General features: G+C 49.0%; 1 protein-coding gene across 1 annotated transcript in view; it reads right to left on the bottom strand.

The window, feature by feature from the left end:
- Nucleotides 1–27,091, bottom strand: part of LOC144768589 (sulfotransferase 1B1-like) — a 397,716-nt gene that overhangs the window by 198,221 nt on the left and 172,404 nt on the right. The window contains exon 3 of the mRNA XM_078652381.1: nt 25,195–25,323. Within this exon, the coding sequence (XP_078508507.1) occupies nt 25,195–25,323 (129 nt within the window). The remainder of the gene's footprint in view (nt 1–25,194; nt 25,324–27,091) is intronic.

Here is a 27,091-nt window from a genome sequence, read left to right as displayed (position 1 = left end):
GGAAGTATTGATTGTAATATGTAATTTGTCCTCCTTTATTATTGTTCGTGTCACGTCTATTAGTTGCGTTTGTACTTCCTGAATAGCTGAACTTGCGTGCGTAAATGTAGTTTGATTCTTTGTCAGCTGGAAATAAAGGGGTACCTGCAGGGCACTCGCTCTCTCGGATGTCATTGAGAATGTAGCGGTTAGATGATCTTCCCAGGATTGTTCTGTCACATATTTATCATTTTTGGTGATCTTATAAGGGTGTTTGCTTGATCCCAAAAAGCTTTGGGGTTTGATCTTCTAGCATTATACAACAGTTTTGACCAAACATTGTACTGCTGCATTTTATTGCCCTCACAGATTTGTTTTATCAACTGCTTTTTAAGTTGTTGTAATTGCCCCTGTTTCATTTCTAATGCGTTGTTACCCCTTGTGGATCTGATAGCAGCTCGTAGTTTTTTCCTTTAATTTTTAGCTGCCAAACTCAATGTTCTGCGTTTGCAGTGCGGCATGCTTCAATGTAAATTTGTTGAGTTAGCATTGCTGGGGAGATTTGTTAGAAAGGTAACCCAGACGTCTATCATCAAGCCAATTAGTGAGTCTTGAGATGCCCACAGTTCCTTTGCCCACTCTGCAATTGTGGGAAGTGTACTACTGGTCCAATGTAATCTTTTAAGATTTATAGTTGTTATGGTTCCATTCTCAGATACTGCATCCACATGCCTTGGAAATGTGGTTAGTAGTTGTTGCCTAGAATGATCGCTTTCTGTAGAGTGTATAATTGAAAATGCCTTTGTTTGTGCTAGCAGTGGTAATGTGACAATTGTGTCATCTAAAATGGAGCTAACATTGGTGCACTTGTAAGTGCAGATTGGCGGTCTATCCTGAGCCACTCTGCCATTTAGTACTCACATGCCCAGATGCTCTAGGTCTGTCTAGTTGTTGCCAAATCTGATCAGTCCTTGAGAAGATGGGGTGCACTTGAATTTGTACTGCCCATATTGCATTAGCATTAGTTAACTGGTCGTCTTCTTCTGGAGTATATATTAAGTTTGAATTGAAGTTTCCTGTTAAAGTTATTTCCCATGCGGGATGCTCAAACCGGAAGTTCCGATATAGTTGTAATTAAGGTTTTGAATAGTTATTTTTTCCTCTTATGCTTTGGATGCGCATAAAGGTTGATGAGAATAATTGTTCTTGCATTTTTATTGAATACCAGATCCATTTTTAGGTTTCGGCTTGGCAGCGCGCATGCGCTGTCTCTCTGAGACTTCAAGTAATCAGTATCAGGGGTGAAACTCCTGGGTACTTACTCTTGCAGCTTGCCATTTGTAAACACTCGAATTGTTCTTCTTAGCAGGCTTATGGTTGGCTGTGCATTAGAGAAGTCACTTCCGTTTTATCCGGAAGCAGCACAGCCTAACCACAGTTTTTATCGGCTTTAATGTTTTAATTTTGCCTGAGGGGAACTTTTTTTTGGGATTGTTGCAGCCCAGCATGCTCACTTGCATGCATAATTAGCATGGAGCTCCTCACGAGCGCCGCGCTGTTAATTATACACAATCAGCACGGTGCTCATCAAACGCACGTTTATACACACAGGGGCACTTTAAAGATAACCCACTTGACATAGCGTGGACGTTGAGTGAAAGGAGACCGATCCATAAAACGGCTTCGCGAGGGAGTCACAGTGTACGGTCTTTGAAAAAAACAACTAAAGTTTAAATAAACGATGGGAGCGGGCCCATGCTACCTTCTGTCCAGACGAGGGGCTGCACACCATCACCACAATGATGTCACACACCAGCCGCTGTATTCCAACAGTGCTTCTCAGGATTTACAATGCACCCGTTAAACTTGCTGTGTAAAGAGGTCAGAGGCTGCGCGGGTCTCAAAGATTAGAATAAGAACAAGGATGGCTTCTCGTTGACAGCCGTTGCATTATCAAGTTTATGATTATCCATTTGTATATCTCTGTGGTCACGTTTTACTATTGTATGTGGCGCAGCATTTTATCTTAAGCCCTCACTGAAGCCGTTTCCTTCGGCCTGGGTAGCTCGGAACAGTTTAACAAAATATTGCACAGTGCCGGGTTTCTTGATTGGGTGCCACATGAGCTGCAAAGCATGGATGCTGGGGCTGAAAAGCCGCGTACATCGGGACACAACTACGGAAAATGCAGTTCGCATCGAGACAAGTGAGGGTTCAGGGTGAAAATGCACACACATTTAAATGCTTGCAAAAGGCTTCGGGGAATAACATCCAGTGAAATCAAAGAAATATATTAATTATACCCATCTTCTAGTCCAATCTCTAGGGCTTATTGTCATGATATGAGCCTCCATTTGTATGCGCACCATCCTTTTGCCTTGCACCCATGATTTCAAGGAGTGACCAGAACAGCGCTTTGTAGAACGTACTGGCTAGAACTCAGGCCGTTTTCAGCAAAACAAGTAAAAGGGAAGGGTGGGGCAGAAAGCGGCGCCATCTATAGAAGTTCTGCTATCCGTGGCTAGCATTGCAGTTGCTTTTTGTAAGGCAGCCTGTTCTATAAGCAAAGTGTTCAAGAAAGTGCCTCCATCGCATGGCTTTCACCCCCTCGCAGCCGTCGTTGTCTCCCCCAGAAAGACACCAGCCTTGTGTTGACTGCCATAAGCTAACATTACATTTCAGGTGGACACTGAGAGCTAATAGTGAGACAGCTGTCAAACACCTGTCCTCAGAACAAGTGGTAGAAGTGCTGCATTTTTGTGATTTCATTATAGTGGGTAACGTTTCCCCATAGCCTCTCCGCTTCATCCTCCCTCGAAAGGTGCCGGTGTAGTCTCTTTAATTGATGCCTCTTCTCCCCGTGTCTCCCCATTATTATTGCTGTTCCCTCTGGAATAATATGCTGGTCTCTGCATGGTGCTTCGGAATGAATATGCTACTTACCAGTATGCATCTGTTCTTGGCATGTAGGGCTGCTGACATTCATATCTATAGGATAGATCGCCGCCTAGTGTTGGGTCCGGATGATTGCACATTGTTGTCCTGGAAGAGTCTTCAAAGTATCACGAGATAGGTGGCTCCTTGTAGGAGAGTAGGGTCTGCTATCCTATGGTCACCCCAAATTTTTGCTTTTTGCTTCACTGGTTTTCGACTACTGAGGCTGTGGGCCTGCTAATCAGACCCCCAGCCTGCTGGTCTCTCTCTAAATTAATGATACATGTGCTATAGGTACATACCACAATTGGAAATGGACTCCTTGTCAGCCCCTGTACCATGCACTATAGGTGCTCAGGGCATAGGTGCCACCAAGGCCTACCAGGGGCTGCAGCATAGCTTTTGCCACCCCTGGCTGGTTCTTAAATTGACACAACTGGCTGATCACTCAGCTGGGGTAAGGTGGTGTAATCACCCCGTGCTTAGATATAGTATACCTATATCTAAACCTATATCTGGACACATATAAACCTGTGAGCCACTCCTATGGAAGGCCTCATCAATCCTGGAGGCAGAGTGCGTGGTTTAATGTGAGATGGAGCTCTAGCATGAGCTGAGCCTGTCTGCAGCTGTCGGGAACAACTCCCTAAACTGTTTCAGGATAATGCCATACCATATACTCTTAAGTGCATTATAATCCTCGCGGTTATATAGCAACTTTGGTTTGGCTTTATCAAAACATGTCGTGTAAGGTGTCATACGATTTGGAATACTATCCCCTCGCCAGTTCTGGCGACGGGGATAGCATTCCACCCCTCTAGAGGGAGAAGACATGTTACTTTACTGAAATGCGGTTAATTTCTAATAGGACCTCAGATCCACAAAATGGATGCTTCTGCCACAGACACAAGTCTGACCCCCTGAAGCTGACCGAAACTCAGCCAAAGGGGCCTGGACAAAGGGTTTCCTGTCGCAGGGAGGTGTCACACCCCCCCAGACAGGAGATAGTGGATTGTAGCAGGGAGGTTTGAAAGAAACCAGACACTGCATGGGGAGCACAAGGCTTCCCCTTGCATAATCCGGTCAAACCAGTTCTGGGGCACACCAGCCCCAGACCCAGCGCGGCCTGGATCAAAGGAAAGGGGTGTATCCACCCCCTTCCTGGGTCCCACCCATAGGAGGGGACCTAGCAGGTAATCCAGCCCCCCAGATTCGAATAAGAGTGGGAGCAGTGCCAATGCACTTCAGATTATCCTGATGAAACATAAGAAACAAAACTCTGGACCCTGCGACATCCTACTCAACGTAGAAGACTGAAGAATCTCCCTTGTGGTCAAGGAGTGACCACCCTGTGCAAACAGGCACCATCCAGCACCTCGACGTCTGCTTTGTTGCAGTTCCCGCCGGAGCTCGAGCGACAGAGATCAACGAGATCAAGCTTGCCTGCCTTCTTACAGCCCGATCCACAGTCCCTGCAGAGCTGAGACCCGTGGAGGCGACCGGAAGCGCGGGGCACGCCATCTTGGAAAGACCACGAGACGCTGACCGTGCAGCCCACGAGTGACCCTAGAAGCTGTACACCGGGGTTTGAGAAGCCCCAACCCTGAGCCACTCTTGCACCGAAGTTCACCCCTCTACACTCGACGAGTGCTGCGTGGGGCCCTTCTGCTTCTTTTGGCTCAACGCGTTGGCCCAGTCCCTTGCCAGCCGGCTTGTGGCCACTGTGCCGACGAAACTTGAAATACGACTTGCGATTCTGGTTGCTCCAGATTTGCACCAGCTCCCCTGAAAAGGAGCCCCCACTCTGACCCTCCTGGTCCGAGTGAGAAGCAATCTCCTAGTTCCGCGTGGATTGCCTTTGCCAAGTGTTGTTTGCTCCAATCTTGAAGCCGACAGCGCCGACGGCGAGAGCCTACGTGGGACAGATCGTGACCTGCTCCTGGACGTCGCAGATGCCCCAGAGCCCACGTGACAGCGGAGAGAAGCTCCTCGACAACCACCTGATTGCGCCCGACATTGCCTGGTTCCGTCCTGGTTCCACCCTGGTCACCGCTGAGTGACCCAGACTCTGTCCCCTCTGCTTTCAGGTACTTTTCGACTTGGATCCACTCTTGGATCCCACCGGACACTTCTCCTTCACATCGCCTGCAGCCTCTTCAGCTTCAAGCACCAAGAACCTGCGTGACGAAACCCGACGCCACTTCGACCCTATGCACCCGCTTCCTGTGGGTGAGGTAACATTGCAACGCCGGTGTTCCCACACTGATATATACCTCTAGGGCCTGTGTCTAAAGTTTTGTCTTTCTAGGTTCAGCGGAAGTGTCCTTAAACTCTATTTGTGTAACTTTTACGCACCATTGACTAACATTGGTGCATGCGTGCGCTTTCAGCGCTGCACCCGAATCCCGCGGGCTTTTCCCGACTTCAGCATTGCTTGTCCCGACTGCTCCCAGCGATTCCCTAGGCCCTAGGCCTAACCACTGTTCGATTGGTATCTCTTATACCACTTGTTTAGTATATGGTCTGAGTGGCCCCTCCCCCCTCATCCATAATTGTGCAACTTTGTATGTTATACTGTGCTTTTGATTTAACGCTTGTGCCCCTTTATTCATAAAGAGTACTGGGGATTATTTTGAGTAATAAATACATATATTTTTATAATATATACTTGTGCGGTGTCCTTTCATTTGATATTACAGGACTGTGATTGGTAAAACAGCTCGCTTAACACGACCTCTTGAGTTAAGCCTTTAAGGCTGCTTAGTCTGTGCTACCATTAAGATAGCTTGTCTACAAGGTTGACTTACAACCAGACACCATAAGGGGTTATTTGGACTGATACAAGGTGGTTGCAGAATTGGAAACATCACATATCAGGCCAACTTCTCACATTGGTGAGCAGCGGTGCGGATTTGAGCTTGCTGTTGTTTTACCATTGCAATCTTTTTATCAAATTGAAAGATCACATCAAGTACCTTAGGTACATATAAAATCAAAAGCTTAGCATATTAAGTTCTACTGAACTTAGTAGTTGTAGATTAAAGGGATTAGCACACCCTGACTACAACTCACTAGCAAGGTACAGTAGGTAAACACTTAGTGTAGGTAGGTGCATCACTTACACCACACTAGAGTCATGTCTGGCACAGGTGAAGCTATAAGCTCTCTGCCTGTACAGTTGACCTGACCAAGGCAACTTCCAGCTATGACAAACTTAGCCACCAAGACTTGATTGCCTTGTGCATTTCAAGGGGGCTAAAAAGGGGCAGAAGTCCCACCAGTCCTACCCTGATAGCCATTCTAGAACAGGATGACTTAGATAAGGCGAATACAGTTCCCTTAGACTCAGGTGAAGGAGTGAACCCCCCTGTAACTGAGACCACTCCAGAGGAGGAAGACGAAGAGGAGGAAGAAGAGGAGGAGGACTCAGAGGTAGAGGATCCTGAGAATGAGGATCAGAGGGGTAACCAGGTTGTAGTTGCCAGGCTTAACCAGGCCAACTTAGACCTACTTGGGAATGGAGAGGGCCAGCACCTCCCCAGATCCCAAAACCACATTCTCCCAGGCAACAGAAGAGTGAGATCTCCATCAGGGGACTCTCATATTTCTAGTGCCTCAAGAGAATCTCAGAGAGGAATGACTTCCCCTCAGAAGATAGAGCATAGGGTCAGGATGAGGGCTGTCAAACTCCAGATAGAGAGGGAGGAGGTAGCCCTGGCTCAAGCTAGACTTGCCTTGGCAAGAGAACGAAAGTTGTGTGGCTTAGATGCCACTGGTGGCAGCATAATTCCTAGAGAGAAAGACAGGAGCTATGATAATAGAAACCTGACAAAAATTATGCCCCCCTACAAGGAAGGGGATGACATCCACAAATGGATGACTGCTCTTGAGAGAGCCTGCATGGTACAGCAGGTTCCTCAGGATCAGTGGGCTGCAATTTTATGGTACTCCTTTTCTGAGAAAGGGAGGGATAGGCTCCTCGCAGTTAGACCTGAGGATGCTAAAAACTACTCTGTCCTGAAGAGTGCTCTTATTGAAGGGTTTGGCCTAACCACTGAGCAATACAGGTTGTTGTTCAGAGACACCCAAAAAGCACAGACTCAGGACTGGACTGATTTTGTTGATTGTGCCACTAAGGCTCCGGAGGGTTGGTTGCAGGGAAATAAAGTCTCAGACTATACAGGATTGTACAATCTTATAATGAGAGAGCAGTTCCTTAATAACTGTCAGAACCAGCTGTTGCATCAATACCTTATTGACTCTGATCTGACCTCTCCCCAAGAATTGGGAAAGAAGGCGGACAAGTGGGTCAGAACAAGGATTAAGCAGAAACCCCAGAACCAAGGTGGTGACCAGAAGAAAACAGACCAGAAGGGTGGGAATCAGAAAGATAAAGAAAAGGACCAGAAGTCTTCAGGCCCCCAAACTAATAATAAGGAGGGTGGTTCCCAAAATGGAAACAAGAAAAAGAAGAACGATGGCCCAAAGAAACCTTGGTGTAATACCTGCAAATCAGTTTCACACTGGGGCAGTGACTGCACCAAGAAAAATCCAGTCCCCACCACTGTAGCTCCTAAAGCACCTGCACCCCCTAGTACAGTTAACAGTGGTGGTACACAGCCAAAGGGTATAGTAGGGTTAACCTTGGGTACTGAGATGAAATCTGGCCTAGTCAGAATCCCTACTCAGGCAGTTCTCCTATATGATGTGGACTTAGCTTTGTCCACTACAGTGAGTCCCAGTAACCTGGGCAAATATAGGCAGACGCCTTTGATAAATGAGAAACTGGCTCAGGCCTACAGGGACACATGTGCCAGTGTCACTATGGTGACACCTGACTTTGTGGACCCTGGACAGATTGTACTAGGTGAAAGTTACCTAGTGACCAATGCAAGCAACTCCACTACTTCACATAGGGCCCGATGTAGGAGCCCTAATACCGGTCGGAAACGGCCGATTTCGGCTGTTTCCGACCGGTATTAGGGTTTTCTAATGTAGGAGCATGCTTTACAGAATCGCCATTTTACCGAATCTGTATTTACAGATTCGGTCAAATTACCGAATTGGTAAATACAGACTCGGTAAAAATACTGATTCTGTAAAAGCACATGTAGGTAGCACATCTTTGAGTGCCGCAGGCCTTTCAGATTCGGTATTTTACCACCCAATCCAATTGGGTGTTAAAATACTGAATTCAGGTGTGCATGCACATGTGTGCATGCACACCTAGCCATGTGACAGACAGACATGCCCTTAGGGCATGTCTGTGTGCCACATGGCGCACATGCCTATTTTTGGGGTGCCAGAGGGTGTCAAAGTGACACCCCCTGCACCCTTGCAAAATTCGGTATTTACCGATTCTGTAATTACAGAATCGGTATTGCCCATTGATTCCTATGGGCTTCAAGGCCCATAGGAATCAATGGGCAATACCAATTCGGTATTTACAGATTCGGTAAATACCGAATCTTAAAGATTCGGTATTTACAGAATCTGTAATACCTACATCTCCCCCCTTCATATTTACCGACTCTTAAATTCCGAATCGGTAAAATTCGGTATTTAAGAGTAGGTAAATATGAATTACCTACATCTGGCCCATAGTGTGGCTGTTGTGAACTTCTCCTGGGGAGGGGTAGATGGCCTAAAGAAAGTTGTTGTGAGTGCAGACCTCCCAGTAGACTGTCTGTTAGGCAATGATCTTGAAAGCTCAGTTTGGTCAGAAGTGGAGTACAGGACTCATGCAGAAATGCTAGGGATTTCAGCACATGTCCTTGCAGTGACAAGGACTCAGGCTAAGAAGTGCCTTCCTCAACCAGTGGTGGATCTTGGAACAATAGACCAACCACAACCCAAGAGAAGGAGCAAGAGGGTAAAGGCTATGTCTTCCCCCTTGCCCCAGGTTGAGGACCAGATTTCACAGGAAACTGATTCTGCAGTCCAAGAGGAGACTGTCTCTGAGGAACTTGAACCTGATCAGGTTGAGTTTCTGGGGACAGGGGGACCCTCAAGGGCAGACCTGGGGCAGGCCCAATTAGATTGCCCTTCACTTGAACCCCTCAGACAGCAGGCTGCTGATGAGGCTGCAGGGAATGCCCAAGGTGCCCATAAAGTGTATTGGGATGATGGACTCCTTTACTCAGAGGCTAGAGACCCCAAGCCTGGTACAACCAGGAGGTTGGTTATACCTTTGAAGTTTAGGGGTTTCCTTCTCACCTTGGCCCATGATATTCCCCTTGCAGGACACTTAGGCCAGAACAAGACTTGGGACAGGCTTGTTCCACACTTTCACTGGCCTCATATGTCAGAAAATGTCAAGGAGTTTTGTCGCTCCTGTGTCACTTGCCAAGCCAGTGGTAAGTCAGGTGGCACAACAAAGGCCCCCCTGATACCACTACCTGTGGTGGGGGTACCCTTTGAAAGAGTTGGAATAGATATTGTGGGTCCCATGGATCCTCAAACAGCATCTGGGCACAGATTTATACTGGTGGTAGTGGATCATGCCACCAGGTACCCAGAGGCAATTCCCCTAAGGACCACCACAGCACCTGTGGTGGCAAAAGCCCTCATTGCAGTTTTCTCAAGAGTGGGCTTTCCAAAGGAGGTACTATCAGACAGAGGTACAAACTTCATGTCTGGTTACTTAAAGGCAATGTGGAAGGAATGTGGAGTAAACTACAAGTTTACCACACCCTATCACCCACAGTGCAATGGGCTTGTGGAGAGATTCAACAAGACCCTCAAGGGAATGATAAAAGGGTTACCAGAGAAGCTTAGGCGGAAATGGGACATCCCTTTACCCTGCTTGCTTTTTGCTTACAGAGAGGTCCCACAGAAGGGGGTTGGCTACAGCCCTTTTGAACTTTTGTTTGGCCACCCTGCGAGGAGTCCACTATGTTTGGTGAAGGAAGGATGGGAGTTACCTCTCAAAAAGCCTAAGCTAGATGTGGTGGACTATGTACTTGGTCTCCGCTCCCGGATGGCTGAATACATGGAGAGAGCATCCAAAAACCTGGAGGCCAGTCAAGAATTGCAGAAAGCTTGGCATGACCAAAAGGCTGTTCTGGTTGAGTTCCAGCCAGGGCAGAAGGTGTGGGTGTTGGAGCCAGTGGCCCCAGCAGCACTCCAGGACAAATGGACTGGACCCTACCCTATCATTGAGAAAAGGGGAGAAGTCACCTATCTGGTTGACCTTGGAACCCCTAGGAGCCCCCACAGGGTGCTCCATGTAAATCGTTTGAAAGCATTTGTGGACAGGGAGGACATGAGCTTGCTCATGGCCACAGATGGGGAACAGGAGGAAGAGAGTGACCCTCTCCCAGACCTACTTTCCCAGAACCCTGATGATGGTTCAGTTGATGGAGTAGCCTTGGCAGGCAGCCTCACTGACCAGCAACAGATGGACTGCAGACAGGTTTTGCAAGCCCACAGACACTTGTTTTCACTCACACCCAGTCAAACTAACTGGTGCACCCATGAGGTGGACACTGGTGACAGTCTGCCTGTCAAGAATAAAATCTACAGGCAACCTGACCATGTCAGGGATTGTATAAAAGCTGAGGTGCAAAAGATGTTGGAGCTTGGAGTGATTGAGCCATCAGAGAGCCCATGGGCTAGCCCAGTGGTCCTTGTGCCAAAACCTCATACCCAAGATGGAAAGAGAGAAATGAGATTGTGTGTGGACTACAGAGGTCTCATGAGCTCATTGATAAATTGGCTTCTGCCAAGTTTCTGAGCACATTTGATTTGACAGGTGGCTACTGGCAGATCAGACTAGCTGAAGAGTCAAAAGCCAAGACAGCATTCTCTACCCCTAGTGGACATTATCAGTTTGTGGTAATGCCCTTTGGCTTGAAGAATGCACCTGCCACCTTCCAAAGGTTGGTGAATCAAGTCCTTGCTGGGCTGGATGACTTTTGTGCAGCGTATCTGGATGATATTGCTGTCTTTAGCTCCACCTGGGAGGATCACCTGATCCACCTGAAGAAGGTTCTGGAGGCCCTGCAAAAGGCAGGCCTGACTATCAAGGCTACCAAGTGCCAGATAGGGCAGAGTAAGGTTGTGTACCTGGGCCACCTAGTAGGTGGGGGTCAGGTTCAGCCACTGGAGAGCAAGATCCAGACCATACAGGACTGGGCTCCTCCAGTTACCCAGACACAAGTCAGAGCCTTCTTGGGCCTGACTGGGTATTACAGAAAGTTTGTGAAAAACTATGGGTCCATTGTGACACCATTAAATGACTTGACATCCAAGAAGATGCCAAAAAAGGTTCAGTGGACAGTTAGCTGTCAAAAGGCATTTGATGACCTGAAGAAGGCCATGTGCTCTGCACCTATCCTGAAGAGTCCTGACTACTCCAAACAGTTCATTGTACAGACAGATGCTTCTGAGTTGGGGGTGGGAGCTGTGCTTTCACAACTTAATCAAGATGGTCAAGACCAGCCCATTGCTTTCATTAGCAGAAGGCTGACCCCCAGGGAGAAACGTTGGTCAGCCATTGAGAGGGAGGCCTTTGCTGTGGTTTGGGCCCTGAAGAAGTTGAGGTCCTACTTGTTTGGAACTCACTTCCTAGTTCAGACAGACCATAAGCCCCTCTTGTGGCTAAATCAGATGAAGGGTGAAAATCCCAAACTGCTCAGGTGGTCCATTTCCCTACAGGGGATGGACTTTACAGTGGAGCACCGCCCAGGGACTGACCATGGTAATGCAGATGGTCTCTCCAGGTACTTCCACTTAGAACATGAAGACTTATCTGGTCAAGGTTAAGTTTAATGTCCCTGCGTTTGGGGGGGGGTTGTGTAGGAGAGTAGGGTCTGCAATCCTATGGTCACCCCAAATGTTTGCTTTTTGCTTCACTGGTTTTCAACTACTGAGGCTGTGGGCCTGCTAATCAGACCCACAGCCTGTTGTTCTCTCTCTAAATTAATGATACATGTTCTATAGGTACATACCACAATTGGAAATGGACTCCTTGTCAGCCCCTGTAACATGCACTATAGGTGCTCAGGGCATAATTGCCACCAAGGCCTCCCAGGGGCTGCAGCATAGCTTTTGCCACCCCAGGCTGGTTCTTAAGTTGACACAACTGGCTGATCACTCAGCTGGGGTAAGGTGGTGTAATCACCCCTTGCTTAGATATAGTATACCTATATCTAAACCTATATCTGGACACATATAAACCTGTGAGCCACTCCTATGGAAGGCCTCATCAATCCTGGAGGCAGAGTGCGTGGTTTAATGTAAGATGGAGCTCTAGCATGAGCTGAGCCTGTCTGCAGCTGTCGGGAACAACTCCCTAAACTGTTTCAGGATAATGCCATACCATATACTCTTAAGTGCATTATAATCCTCGCGGTTATATAGCAACTTTGGTTTGGCTTTATCAAAACATGTCGTGTAAGGTGTCATACGATTTGGAATACTATCCCCTCGCCAGTTCTGGCGACGGGGATAGCATTCCACCCCTCTAGAGGGAGAAGACATGTTACTTTACTGAAATGCGGTTAATTTCTAATAGGACCTCAGATCCACAAAATGGATGCTTCTGCCACAGACACAAGTCTGACCCCCTGAAGCTGACCGAAACTCAGCCAAAGGGGCCTGGATAAAGGGTTTCCTGTCGCAGGGAGGTGTCACACCCCCCAGACAGGAGATAGTGGATTGTAGCAGGGAGGTTTGAAAGAAACCAGACACTGCATGGGGAGCACAAGGCTTCCCCTTGCATAATCCGGTCAAACCGGTTCTGGGGCACACCAGCCCCAGACCCAGCACGGCCTGGATCAAAGGAAAGGGGTGTATCCACCCCCTTCCTGGGTCCCACCCATAGGAGGGGACCTAGCAGGTAATCCAGCCCCCCAGATTCGAATAAGAGTGGGAGCAGTGCCAATGCACTTCAGATTATCCTGATGAAACATAAGAAACGAAACTCTGGACCCTGCGACATCCTACTCAACGTAGAAGACTGAAGAATCTCCCTTGTGGTCAAGGAGTGACCACCCTGTGCAAACAGGCACCATCCAGCCCTCGACGTCTGCTTTGTTGCAGTTCCCGCCGGAACTCGAGCGACAGAGATCGACGAGATCAAGCTTGCCTGCCTTCTTACAGCCCGATCCACAGTCCCTGCAGAGCTGAGACCCGTGGAGGCGACCGGAAGCGTTGGGCACGCCATCTTGGAAAGACCACGAGATGCTGACCGTGCAGCCCACGAGTGACCCTCGAAGCTGTACACCGGGGTTTGAGAAGCCCCAACCCTGAGCTACTCTTGCACCGAAGTTCACCCCTCTACACTCGACGAGTGCTGTGTGGGGCCCTTCTGCTTCTTTTAGCTCAACGCGTTGGCCCGGTCCCTTGCCAGCCGGCTTGTGGCCCCTGTGCCGACGAAACTTGAAATACGACTTGTGATTCTGGTTGCTCAAGATTTGCACCAGCTCCCCTGAAAAGGAGCCCCCACTCTGACCCTCCTGGTCCGAGTGAGAAGCAATCTCCTAGTTCCGCGTGGATTGCCTTTGCCAAGTGTTGTTTGCTCCAATCTTGAAGCCGACAGCGCCGACGGCGAGAGCCTACGTGGGACAGATCGTGACCTGCTCCTGGACGTCGCAGATGCCCCAGAGCCCACGTGACAGCGGAGAGAAGCTCCTCGACAACCACCTGATTGCGCCCGACATTGCCTGGTTCCGTCCTGGTTCCACCCTGGTCACTGCTGAGTGACCCAGACTCTGTCCCCTCTGCTTTCAGGTACTTTTCGACTTGGATCCACTCTTGGATCCCACCGGACACTTCTCCTTCACATCGCCTGCAGCCTCTTCAGCTTCAAGCACCAAGAACCTGCGTGACGAAACCCTGTTCGAGTGAATTTGTATGAATGGCTCTTGTACGGTGAGCGCCTGGAACTCACTAACACGTCGCAGAGACGTAATGGCTATTAGAAAAGCCACTTTCCATGTTAAAAACTGAACCTGAATGCAGAGGCTCAAAAGGTGGGCCCATCAGCCTGGTGAGGACCACATTAAGGTTCCATACAGGAGCTGGCGGGGTCCTGGGAGGGATGACCCGTTTCAGTCTTTCTAGGAAGACTTTAATGGCAGGCACTCTGAAAACGGAGAGATGCTGCCTGTTTTGGAGATAAGCCGCTATGGCGGATAAGTGTATCCAAATGGAAGCATATGCTAGATTGCATTTGTAAAGATGTAACAAATAACAAATGATGTTGTGAGTAGATGCATCTAGCGGGTTGATGTTGTGTTCTGTACAGTAAATGACAAACCGCTTCCATTTTGCTGCATAGCAAGCTCTGGTGGTGGGCTTCCTTGCCTCCCGTATGATATCCATGCAGTCGGGAGGCAAGTTAAGGTAGCCAAATTCTAAGACTTCAGGAGCCAGATCGCCAGGTTGAGCTGTTGCGGGTCTGGGTGCTGAATGTCGCCATGGCTCTGCGTCAAAAGTCTGGGTGTGAGGTGCAGCCTTTGATGCGGTACCACGGAGAGTTCTAGAAACGTGGTGTACCATGGTTGGCGTGCCCACGTTGGAGCAACCAGGATGAGTGTCATCGAGTGTTGCTTTAGCTTTCATGCCACCAGCGGTATTAGAGGTGCTGGGGGAAAAGCGTACGCAAATCTGCCTGACCAGTTCATCCATATCGCATTGCCCTGCGACTGTGGGTGAGGGAACCTGGCGGCAAAGCTTTGGCATTTTGCGTTTTCCCTTGTGGCAAACAGGTCTATCTCTGGATGACCCCACTGCTGGAAGTACGGGTGGAGTACTGATGGATGTATCTCCCACTCGTGCATTTGGTGGCTGTACCTGCTGAGCAGATCCGCCATCTGATTGTCCATGCCCGGGAGGTGTTCCGGCATGAGGAAGATGTTCCTCTGAATGGCCCACTTCCACATGCTCTGAGCCAGATGAGACAACTGTGGAGAGTGTGTACCTCCCTGCTTTTGAATGTAGTACATGGCTGTCATGTTGTCCGTCCGGATCAACACGACCTTGTTGCACAGATGTACTTTGAATGCCTTCAACGCCATGAAGATTGCCATCAGTTCTCGGTAGTTTATGTGCATCTTCCTTTGCTGTGTTGTCCATAGTCCCTGAACCGTGTAGTGGAGTACATGAGCTCCCCAACCCTGGAGAGATGCGTCCGTCGTCAGGATAATCTGTGGCACAGGCTCCTGGAACGGTCGGCCCTTGCAAAGGTTGTGTGGATTCCACCAATGCAGAGAGCTGTATGCCCGACCGGTCACCAACAATAGGTCGTTCAACTGTCCTTGAGCCTGATGAGCCAAGCATTCTTGGAGCGGACGCATATGTAGCCTCGCGTGCGGGACTATGAAGATGCAGGAGGCCATCATGCCTATCAACTGCATGAACACTCTTGCTGGAAGCGAGTGTTGCGGTCTGAACTTCTGGATCAGCGACTGAATGCTGTCGATCCTCACAGAATTCGGCTGAGCTGTGGCTGCCAGAGTATGTATGGTCGCGCCCAGATACTGCCGCACATGGGCTGGCTGAAGGTGCGACTTCGGATAATTCAGTGAGAATCCCAGATCGTGAAGAAGGTGAATGGTGTGGGACATGCTGGCGGCGCACTGCTGTGCTGACGTCGCTTGGACAAGCCAGTCGTCCAGATAAGGGTAAACATTAACGTTTTGCCTCCTGAGGTGCGCAGCCACTGTCGCCAGGCATTTTGTGAATACCCTGGGCGCTGTGGTCACCCCGAAAGGGAGGACCTTGAATTGATAATGCCGATTTTGAATGGTGAACCTGAGGTATTTTCTGTGTGATGGATGTAGTGGAATGTGAAAATATGCATCCTTGAGATCCAAGGTTGCGAGGAAGTCCCCCTGATTGAGCAACGGAAGAACCTGCTGCAGCGTCAGCATGTGAAAACGTTCTGAGAGAATATATAGGTTTAGGGGTCGGAGGTCCAGTATGGGTCTGAGGGACCCGTCCTTCTTCGGGATTAAGAAGTATAGGGAGTACACTCCCGCGCCTTCTTCCTCCACCGGCACGAGCTCGATTGACCCTTTTTGCAGCATGACAAGTACCTCCTGCTGCAATAAGTGCAAATTCTCTGTGGACATAGGACGGTGTTTTGGTGGCATGTTGGGTGGAGTGGATGTTAACTCCAGACAATAACCGAACTGGATAAGTTTTCTGACCCACCTGTCTGTGGTGATGGATTTCCAGACTGGCAGGAACTGCTGGAGTCTCCCCCGACAGGTGTGGTATGGTCGGGGGGCAGTGACAGGGCGTCACTGTTTGTTGGTGGCGGAGGAACGGGAGTTGTTGTTTCCACGGCCTCTGCCCTTAGTACTGTTGCCCCAATAGCCGCCTCTACTCTGCTTGGTGTAAGAGGACTGCGCCCCACCTTTAGTGTATTACGTTTGCTGGGACATCTGGCCTCTGGAAACACCTCTATTGCTTGAGCGACGAAAAGTACTGCCCCTAAACTGTTGGGACTGGAGAGCTCCCATGGACTTTGCAGTCTCAGTATCCTTCTTTATCTTTTCCAGGGTGGTATCCACCTCAGGACCAAATAATCTATCAGGGTTTACCGGCTGGTTGAAGATGGTGGTTTGTATCTCGGGCTTCAAACCGGAGATTCTGAGCCATGCCTGAGGTCTCAACATCACACTTGTGTTAATGGCCCTGGCCGCGGTGTCCGCCACGTCCAGTGCACATTTGATAGAAGCGTTGGAGATGAGCTTCCCTTCCTGAATGAGCATCTCCGCTGCCTCTTTATACTGATCTGGTAGATGTTGTAACAGGGTCTCTAATGTGTCATAATGCGCCCTGTCATATCTGGCCAAGAGTGCCTGAGTGTTTGAAATACGCCAGATATTGGCCGCTTGAGCCGCCACCCTCTTCCCTGATGCCTCTAGCACTTTAGATTCCTTGTCAGGGGGAGGAGCATCACCAGTGGTCTGCGAATTCGCCCTCTTGCGGGCATTAGAAACGACCAGAGAGTCCAATGGCAACTGGCCCTTGATGTAGGTAGGATCGCAAGGTGCCGGTTTATACTTCTTTTCAATCCTAGGGTTGATCACCCTGGCACGTGTGGGTTCTTTAAAAATGTCTGCAGCATGTTTCAGAACCCCTTTTAGCATTGGGAGAGTCTTGACAGTCTTTTCTGCTGTGGAAATGTTATCAAAGAGGAAGTCCACTTCGATAGGGTCAGCATGCAGCTGGACGTCGTGGTTTTTAGCCGCCCTCTCAATTAGAGCATTAAATGCTGCAGAATCCTCAGTAGGAGAGGTTTTGACATTGTACACCTGAGTGTCCGGGGCAGTTTGCTGATCGCCTAGGTCCCCTGCATCTGCCCAAGAGTCCTGGTGATCCTCAGGGTCAGTGTTGGCTGGAAAGTTATACTCCTAATCATCACCTTCCCCAGCCTCCACATCTGAATAAGTGGGCGAGGGTGTAGCAACTGGTCGAGTCCGTGGAGCAATTGGCTCAACCAGAACCGGGGAATCCGTAGAAGGCTTTTTGCGCTTCAAAGGAATCGTGTAGGACTCCATAGGCTGTGCCGCCGTGATCTTTCTCTTGTAGAGGGTAAATTTACCGGTGTCGGCGTCGATAAAGTGTTCCGACTGCTCCTCCATCAGGGGTTGTCGATGCTTCGAGCTTCCAAGTGGCTGAGAAGGCTTCGACCCTGTAGACACCTGCACGGGCGCTTCGGCGACCGACTTTGGTGCGAACGCCTTCGGTGCCACCTTCGGTGGCAACGTGAACAGGAGTGGCGCCGAGGACTTTGGCGTTTTGGCAGCTGGCTTCGGGGTGGAAGCATCCTTCGGATCGACCGCGGAAGCCTTGTTCCTGATGCGCTGCAAGGAGTCAGACACCTGCTTCGTGAAGGATGCGGACGGTTTCCTCGACCCGACAGACGTCCTCGGTCCAGCAGCGTGTGTATACTCGAGCGTCGATGTCTTGGTCGTCTCCGGCCAATGCACGGGATCAGCCCTCTTAGGTGCGCCGTGTCCTTCTTCCGCGTCGACGGCCTTCGGCGTTGACGTCTTCGGGTCGGCGGCCTTGACCACTGGTTTCGATGCCCCAGTCTTCGGCTCGACGCCCTTGATCGATTTGGGCTCGACGCCCTTGACCGACTTTGGTTCGACGCCCTTGTTTGACTTCACCGGGTCGACAGCCTTCTTTGGCTTCGGCTGCCCCGACATGTCGGAAGACGAGGGGGCAGCCAAAGGGACAGACGTCTTCTGTTTCGATGGCGTCTCCATCACTTTCGTTTTCGTCGACACCGAAGCTTTCAGTTTTGGTTTCGGTTTGACCAACGGCGGCTCCGTATAAGTGTCCGTAGCCGGGCCCGTAGGCAAGGCCGTGGATCTGGGTGTAAGGTCTTGGGTAAGGCCATGTGGCGATCCCTCGACCTGAGCCTTAGTGATTGTTCGAACGGGGCATAGCTCTTCTCCTGAGCTATCTTCCATGGCCCCATAGGCCTCATTGTCGTCTCCTACCTCGTCGACGACTTCTTCTGCATCAAGCACCTCGACGTCTGCGTCATAGTCGTAGTCGATCTCTTCCGCTGGAGGTGAAATCGGCTCTCGAACGTCTTGCTCTTCGTCTTGTTCTCTCTCGAAGATGTCCACCGGTGCCGGGGCCGACTGCTGGGCCTCCAGGCGCGCCACGCGCCGAAGTCGAATCGTCTTCTTCGATCAAAAACGGGAACAAGCCATACAGTTGGCTTCATCGTGATCCGGCGACAGGCACTTGTTGCACACCGGGTGGACGTCGATGTGGGGATACTTCGACCCACACACGGGACATTTCTTGAACGGGCTCCGTTCCATGATGTGTCGTCGAAAGTCTGGTTGCGTTGACTGGGCCTCGAGCACCGAAGAGCCACGCGACTCCTCAGGATGTCCGACTCGAATACTGAGCCGGAACAGAGCTGGGCACCGAACGCAAAACAATACCGACGGTATAGGAAAAGGCCTTCGGGCCTTAAGAAAAGTCTATAACGATTCCGAACTGGAGATATCGAATATGCATCTGAACCCAATGGCGGAAAAAAACAATCTGGGGATGGAGTCGATGCCCATGCGCACTGTAGTCCAGGGGAGGAGCCACCTATCTCGTGATACTTCGAAGACTCTTCCAGGACAACAATGTGCAATCATCCGGACCCAACACTAGGCGGCGATCTATGCTATAGATATGAATTCAGCAGCCCACATGCCTCTAACCCATACCACCACCTGTTGTTGCACTTTCTATTATTAGATCTCCTCTGTGCATTTGTTTTTCAGTAGCAGTTTGCATCTCGGTGCTTGGAGACCGTGATAAATAATTGTCATTCCCTCTGTTGTTTAGCATATTGAGAGCAGTGCAACACGTTGGCGTTCTACATATAAGAAATATATCTGCATGTCCACAATCGCTTGGGTACCGTCTGTGGAAGTACGCTTGATAGCAGAGACATTCATTACTTTTAGGTCAGGCCTACATAACTGGTTAGGTTTTGGTTGCCTCATGTGAATACATTGTATAAATACAATATATATGTACATAGCAAATGCTTTGGGTCCACCCTCTTTATTTATTGGTGTCATCAGTCCGTCACACTTTGCTTCCACCCACCACAGCATTCAACAGGGGGCGATGGGACAGCTCCCTTTAGGTATCTCTTTGATCACACAGGCACATCTTTCTAAAACGTAAATGGAAATGCATTTAAGTGCTAAGGCTATTGGTCAAGTATTTTACTTTGCTGTGTCTTTTTTTCTTTCCATTCCATTCTTTTTTGTCCTGGTGAGTATAAACTATATCTCGGGCTAACGCAATCCAAAGCGAATACACCTGCCTGAAAGTATCTATAAAAACAAGCATTTGCAATACAATAGGTCTCGCATTTGTGAGAGTTTGAGCTATTGACATTGAAAATGACAATGCCTTTTATGTATTTGTTTTAAAAACTTGCAAGCAGTCGTAAACACGCCCTTTTTGCGGTCGATGGTCCCTATAGTCCTCTTTACCTTTTGTGCCATGTAGCCCCCGAATGGACGGACCTTATATTGGAATCATTGGTCATAGTTCTTTGCTGCTGTTGCAGGGGTAGTGGGTACCCTTTTTTTATTGGAATGGACAAAGATATACCCCAGGCCTCAAATTGGGAAGCGTGATTTAAGATGGCTAAGGCAATATCCTCAGACTTCCAAGTTGACAAGGTTTTTTCCCTTCCTTTATTGCCCTCCTGTTGGATAAACTCTATTGACAGCAGATCAACTGAAGTTATATGCTGTAATGCTGGGATATCTGCAGTTAGGGTCGGGACATTTCTTCTGTTTAAATAGTCTTGTGAGCCTCGTGAAGTATAATGTGGAACTAATAATACCTGTTTGTTTGAATGTTGTATTTGATCGTTGGTTCTTGAATGAGACGTAAGGGCTGGGCTACTGTTCTGGTTACACGGTTGCACATTCGGGTCATGGCCTTGCTCTTTAGCGCGCTGAGAATTCATTCGTATCAACACTCGGTTGCTCGGTTCTCTACCAGGAGAGAGCTCATTCTGAATATGATTTCTCGATCTCCACCGCGAGGGATATTTGTCTCCAGATGAGGATGTAAATCATGAACTAGACTGTTGGATTTGGCACCAGCTTCTTTTATTTTTATGGCTGTTATCCGCGGAAAATTGGTACCACCACTGCTGATTCTGTTTAATGAGGCATCATTAGTCCTTGTTTTGTTAATAAAATAAAATCAAAATAAGCTTTATTCTAAATCACAAAGTGGATCATAAAAGCTGCAAAAATACATCCATGGTAGAGTTTAAAAACCAGAATGCAAATTTAAAACAGAGTACAAAAAGTTATTCTGTATAAAAAGATGTATATACAAACTGTCCTCCACTGCATAATAACTTAATTACTATTTACAACTCCTTCCTGTAATTGATAACGGCCAGCAGAAATCGTGACATTACTACACATGTGTATAAGTTCTGTAGCATTTGCAGAAAAATAAAAGCCGGGCGGTATTGTGTAAAACCCGACTGTAATAGCAAGGGTTTCATGAGTTTCTTTCTCAGCCCTGAAAAGTGTTTACAGAAAAGCACAGTATGTTTTGTTAGTAGATGGCAACATTTTGCTATCATTATAGTTGCTTGTTGCTGAGTAAGTTGCAAAAGACTCGGTCCGCCACTCAAGCCATTCTCATGTGCCTTTTTTAAAACCTCAGATTTATTTGAAGTAAATGATTCTCCAACTGTTAGTCTTGATGTTTCCAACGTTACCTGCTGATCTAGGTGATGCTCCACCTCTCCTTTATTATGTCAGCTGGACTGATTTTTTTTCTCTTTAAAGTTGAATATGGGGTAAAGGCCATTTGCCTGAAGGCCTAATTGCTTGTTATTGTGAAGGTGCTTCCTGGCCTTCCTAACACGCTTCCTCTGCCTTTTCGTTAGAGCGATTGGGGTAGTATTCAAATGGCCTATAGGGGAGTTTGTTGGCCCATCCACTGGCTTTCTGTACACAGGGTCAAAGGCAACAGGTGGTAATGGTTGATGTTCTCAGGTTAAGATTTTGTCTTCCATTCCTTGCCTTTGGGTTCCTTTATCCATTGGTAGAGAATTGTTATTATGAATTTTTGGCAAAAATGAACCTTTCGGACATCTATTGCCCATTCAGTGGAACTGCCACAGCTGTGTTATGCATTACCGTTGATTGTACCTTATTCCCATTTGATATATCTCTAGCAACGATGTGTTGTATCTCTGATGGCTGGACGGGCTGTTTGCATTCTGTTAGAATGTTCATTAAGATGCTTGGTAGTTCACTTAATTTTTAGGTCTCGCCTGTCGATGCGCATGCGCATCGAGCTTGCGAGCCTATTGCGGCTTAACCACGCTTTAACTAACAAGCAAGGAATCGTGGCGATTCCTTGCAGTGCCCGTGACTTTTAAGCTCAATGCGCATGTGCATTGAGCTTAAAAGCGCGTGCACATCAGTTCCCTCAGCCGCAATCGCCGTCTGTTCCCTCAGCCGCATTCCTCCGACACCTTTTGAAGTGAAGCTTAGCTTCACTTCAAAGGCCCCGGCTTCTTCACACCCACATGCCGCTCTCCCCGCTCCGCCCCCTCCCCTGCCCGCCGTGTGCATTTCTCCTCCACCCCCTCCCCACAGCAATGCCCTCCGTCTTGTTTTTTTTATTTTAACTTTCAGCGCAAGGATCCCGCTTGTTCTTTATTTATTAAACACACGCTTCGCTCTTTCTCTTCTGCTTCTTCCACTCGCAATCTGCTTTTTATATTTTTTCCTTCTTTCCTCGCCCACTCTTTCCATTTTACTTCAGCTTTTTCAATTTTTTTTGCCCCTCTGACTCACACCCGATCTCCCGCCTTCTTTTCCGTCTTATTATAGCCTCTATGTGCTCTCACCTCAAACAATTCTACCCTTCACTACGACACTCCCGCCATTTCACCCCTTCTTTACTCATTCACACTCAATTTCCCGTCTTTTCCCCTTTCCTCTCATTTCTTTTTTTCCTCACACTTCGTCCTATCTATATTTACCCATCTCCAGCCCTACTCTTCTCCATCTTCTTGCTCACGTTGCCCCTACAAACTTTTCTTCCTTCGCACTCGGTTTTCCTGCCCATGTCTTACACCCTCCCCCAGAGTCTCTTCTCGTCGCTGGCAGCCTCACCTTCTTTCTTCACCCTTCCTTCTCGCTCACGTTAGCCCTACAAACTTTTCTTCACACGCACTCGGTTTTCCTGCCCATGTCTTACACGCTGCCCCCAGAGTCTCTCCTCGTCGCTGGCAGCCTCACCTTCTTTCTTCACCCCTTCTTTTCTTCTTATCTCTCTTTTACACGCTTCTGCTTATCTTTTCATCTTTCACCTCCCATCTCCACGACACTCCCGCCATTTCACCCCTTCTTCACTCATTCACACTCAATTTCCCGTCTCTTCCCGAGACCGGAACTGTCTGGGGAAATCTGGGACGTCTGGTCACCCCATCAATACAGCATTTCATAACAATCAATAAATAAATACCCAGCCTGTGCTTTTCGCGACCTCTTGTGGACACTACGTTTAGAATGTGTGCAATATAATAAATAACAATTGTGAGTGACTGACTAGACAGTTGCTCCAGATACACAATATTGCTTGTACATACAGTGAACATGACACACTGACTTTCCTTGGCGCACTCATGCCGATGTTGTCAGGACATTGCAGGTGGGGTCAAGTTAATGTTTAAAAACCATTACTTTGGGCCGCTTCCGTGTACTGCATGAGCAGTCCCTGTAACTTCTGCAGGCCAGCTGCTGCTGAGACGCTGACACTCTCCCGCTTTCTGCTTGGCGCCACCAGCCCTTCCTCCCCTCCCCCCCCCCTCCTTCCAGGGACGACCACCGTCTCACACCCCATCCCCATATGCTCCTTCCCTCCCACTCGCTGGCTCCCCCTCCCCCCCCCCCCCACCAGGCTCTCAATGCTTGTTTTAAACCAAGGCAGCGGGGGCTCTTCAGCGTGTCCGACTCAACATTTATCCAGTGACTCAACAAAACAACATTTAATCAAGAAAACTGCACTCAAATCATCGTAGGTTCCCAGCTTGACAAAATGTGTGATCGTTGTCAAATGACTTTGCTTCACCGTGCATCGGTTTACTCGAGAGTCGAATCCGAGACCTCTTGTGGACACTACGTTTAGAATGTGTGCAATATAATAAATAACACCCACCAGGCTCTCAATGCTTGTTTTAAACCAAGGCAGCGGGGGCTCTTCAGCGTCTCCTTTGCCTAAAACTCACATGGTCGCTCTTGGATTTATTTTTATTGGCCATTAACTCTGTGGTTTGCGCACTCTGTCAATTTTTTACAAACAATTTTTTATATTCTCCCACTGGGCAAAGTAACATTTGCTGTGGGCTTAAAAATATCAGCATTCGTTAATCACTCGTGCATGGCTTACTTTTTTTGGTATCACTTGTTCTCTCTCTCTCTCTCTCTCTCTCTCCCTCCCATAACTCTCTCTCTCTCTCTCTCTCTCCCATAACTCTCTCTCTCTCTCTCTCCCTTCTCTCTCTTTCTCTTTCTCTCTCTCTCTCTCTCCCCCTTCTCTTTCTTTCTCTCTCTCTCTCCCTCCCATAACTCTCTCTCTCTCTCTCTCCCTTCTCTCTCTCTCTCTCTCTCTCTCTCTCTCCCTCCCTCCCTTAACTCTCTCTCTCTCTTTCGCTTCCCTTCATTTACTCGCACACGCAACGCCACTCGCACACGCAACGCCACTCGCACACGCAACGCCACTCACACACGCAACGCCACTCGCACACGCAACGCCACTCGCACACGCAACGCCACTCGCACACGCAACGCCACTCGCACACGCAACGCCACTCGCCCACGCAACGCCACTCGCCCACGCAACGCCACTCGCCCACGCAACGCCACTCGCCCACGCAACGCCACTCGCCCACGCAACGCCACTCGCCCACGCAACGCCACTCATCCACGCAACGCCACTCATCCATGCAACGCCACTCATCCATTTGCAAAACGGAAAATGTTAAACTCTTCTATTGCGAGACCTATTGCATTTTCAATGCTTGTTTGAGTATGTTGTCGAACACAGTTAGTTGCTGGAGCTGGTATAGGAATGCTGCTTTTAGCAATGATTGGCTTGACAGTGAATCCAATTTAATGTTTATATTGGCAATATAATCTGTTATGATGTTCATCAGAGTAATTTGAATATCCAGCTTGTCTGACTGCATATTAAGTGCATTTATTGACATTTGTAACCTTTTTATTAGCGAGGTATGCAGGATTGTGAAATCTTCCAACTTTCCATTAGTTTTAAAACTCCTTTCCATTACCTCTTGACTGATATTGGAATGCTTTCGAGCATTAGGCTCTGATGCACCGGATATTCTACCAGAGATACAGGTCCGTCAGAGTGCTCTCGCCCCCTGTGCTAATGCTCGCCTGTAGCCGTTTTTTGAACACCGCTGGACTCAGCGCCCCACAGCATGCACTCATTCATCATTTCATTGAGGCCTACACCACACACTTGTTCTCACTTGTTCTCACTATTCAGTGTATCTCTCTTACACTTACACTACTCTATCCTGCACTACGTCTCATTCTGCACTGTCCTCAGTGCTATCTTATAGCCAGGACTCCTACATCACTCCCTTCAGCTCCGCTGCAGGCCGTCAGCACTCGTACACCATTTCTGACAACCGGTGCTCCAGTACCATTACACCCACTCCTTCACCTTTCACCCAGTGCTCCCACGTTACCTTGATTTTCCTGTGTCACTCACCGGGTGGTATCACATTGGGTGCCCAGCACTCCAGCATGGGCACTTTGTTGTAGATGAAGTCTCTCTGGCATTGCTCATCATCTCCCGCATGCAGAATCATGTCCACGATCTCGCTCATCCAGGTCGTGCCTAGGATAGAAGGACAAGTTATTTCACATTCACCCTTTGCTTGTCACAGATTTCTACCATTTGTTTGCTATTTCTCATTGATTCTTGACCCCTGGGAGCTCATTTTTGTCATGGCATGAAGCATGATTGTCTTCTGCCTACTTTATATCTGCCTGACGGAAAAACAAAGGTGATGCAGTGGGCAAAAAAAAAAACGATGGAACTGGAATGTGGTCCTGACTAATTACCAGCGGATGAGATTAAATCAAGCATTCCACCCATCACCTTTTTGTTTTCCTCTCAATACAATGCAGTAAGTGCGATGTGTATGCCCAGACAAGGGCCCTGTACTCACTGTGCGATGGGAATCAAGCTGCATCTTACTGCATCCATTTCTAACGATAATGGCATTACTCCTAGTCCTACTCCCTCGCCTTCCTTCAGTACAATTGAGGCTCCGCCTCCTACCCAGACCCACCCCCAGCATAAAAACCCTGCCCGCCCCAACTCCACCTGTACACAAACAAGCTGAGCTAGCACTCAGTTGAATCGCACCGGGAGGGAGGGTCCTCGAAGGAAGGTGAGGGAGTAGGACTCGGAGTAATGCCATTATCGTTAGAAATGGATGCATTACCTCCCGTCCCTCCCTCGCCTTCCTTCGGTACAATTAAGGACATAGCAAGCAGAAGAAAACAGAGAAAGACAACTGAGGGACAAAGAACACAAAACAGTACCAAAAAACACAGCAGATCAACATCCCTGGCCTCGCAAAGAGGACAAGACACCGTGGCCCGAACCCCCACAACAGGAAAAGCCACCAGGACTGCGGACCGAAACCAACAACCCCACGGAGCGGGGGAAGGCAAACAACACCTGAGTTGGACCAAAGCGAACAAACAAAGAAACCTCCACCCTGGAAGGACTCCACAACCAGCAGGCACCACAGCAAAAGAAACCGGACAGCCAAACTGAGCAAACAAGACTCCACAGCCAAGGAAGGAGCAGGGCAGAACACAGGCAAAACCACCCCATGACAAAGCCAAAACGCCGCGCCACCGGAGGGACATGGAACGGAACCGGACACTGAACCAGCAGATATGAACATACCAGTCAGAAGGGAAACGCACAAGACAGGGCTCACAACACCCCCAAGCACCCCGCTGGGGCGATGGCAACCAAAAAACAAGGCCCTAAAGCCAAGAGTCGCAACCCAAGACCCCCAAGGAGCCCAAAGGGAAGACCGGATAGAACATCCAAGACCAGCAGCAAAGACCCCGAAGGGAAGGACCCGACAGGGCGGGGAAACAAACACACCAGACCCGAAAAACAAAACCATGCAACAGAACTCAGGCAACACGCAAGGAAGCCAGGAGCACCAAGAAGCTGGAAAGCCGCCCACTGCACCCGCAGAGGAGCCACCGACAAACCCAGAAGAGCCCCAGTCGGAGGGAACCACCACACCAAAAGGAGGCCAGCACCATGGGAACAACACCCAGAGCAGAACACCAGTCCGAAAAGGCCAGCAAACACCAAGAACAGGACAGCCGAGAGGAGGACCGACGGGAAGCCCGCAAGCCACCGCCAACCGGACGGGAACCCCCAACACAGCCCAGGCCAGCCACACAACCGTCAGGCAGCAGGCGCAAGCCCCACACAGAACCCAGGGGAAGGGCTCGATTTATCAAGGGCACGGAACCACCGCAAGGAACCACTACCGAGCGCAACACAACCCGGACAGGAGAGGAAAACAAGGAGCCCAGGGCCAACAGGGAGCAACCATCAACCCCCA

The sequence above is a fragment of the Lissotriton helveticus genome, chromosome 7, assembly GCF_964261635.1.
Source record: "Lissotriton helveticus chromosome 7, aLisHel1.1, whole genome shotgun sequence".
In the NCBI taxonomy this organism is placed as follows: domain Eukaryota; kingdom Metazoa; phylum Chordata; class Amphibia; order Caudata; family Salamandridae; genus Lissotriton; species Lissotriton helveticus.
This window is presented reverse-complemented; position numbering and strand designations above follow the sequence as displayed.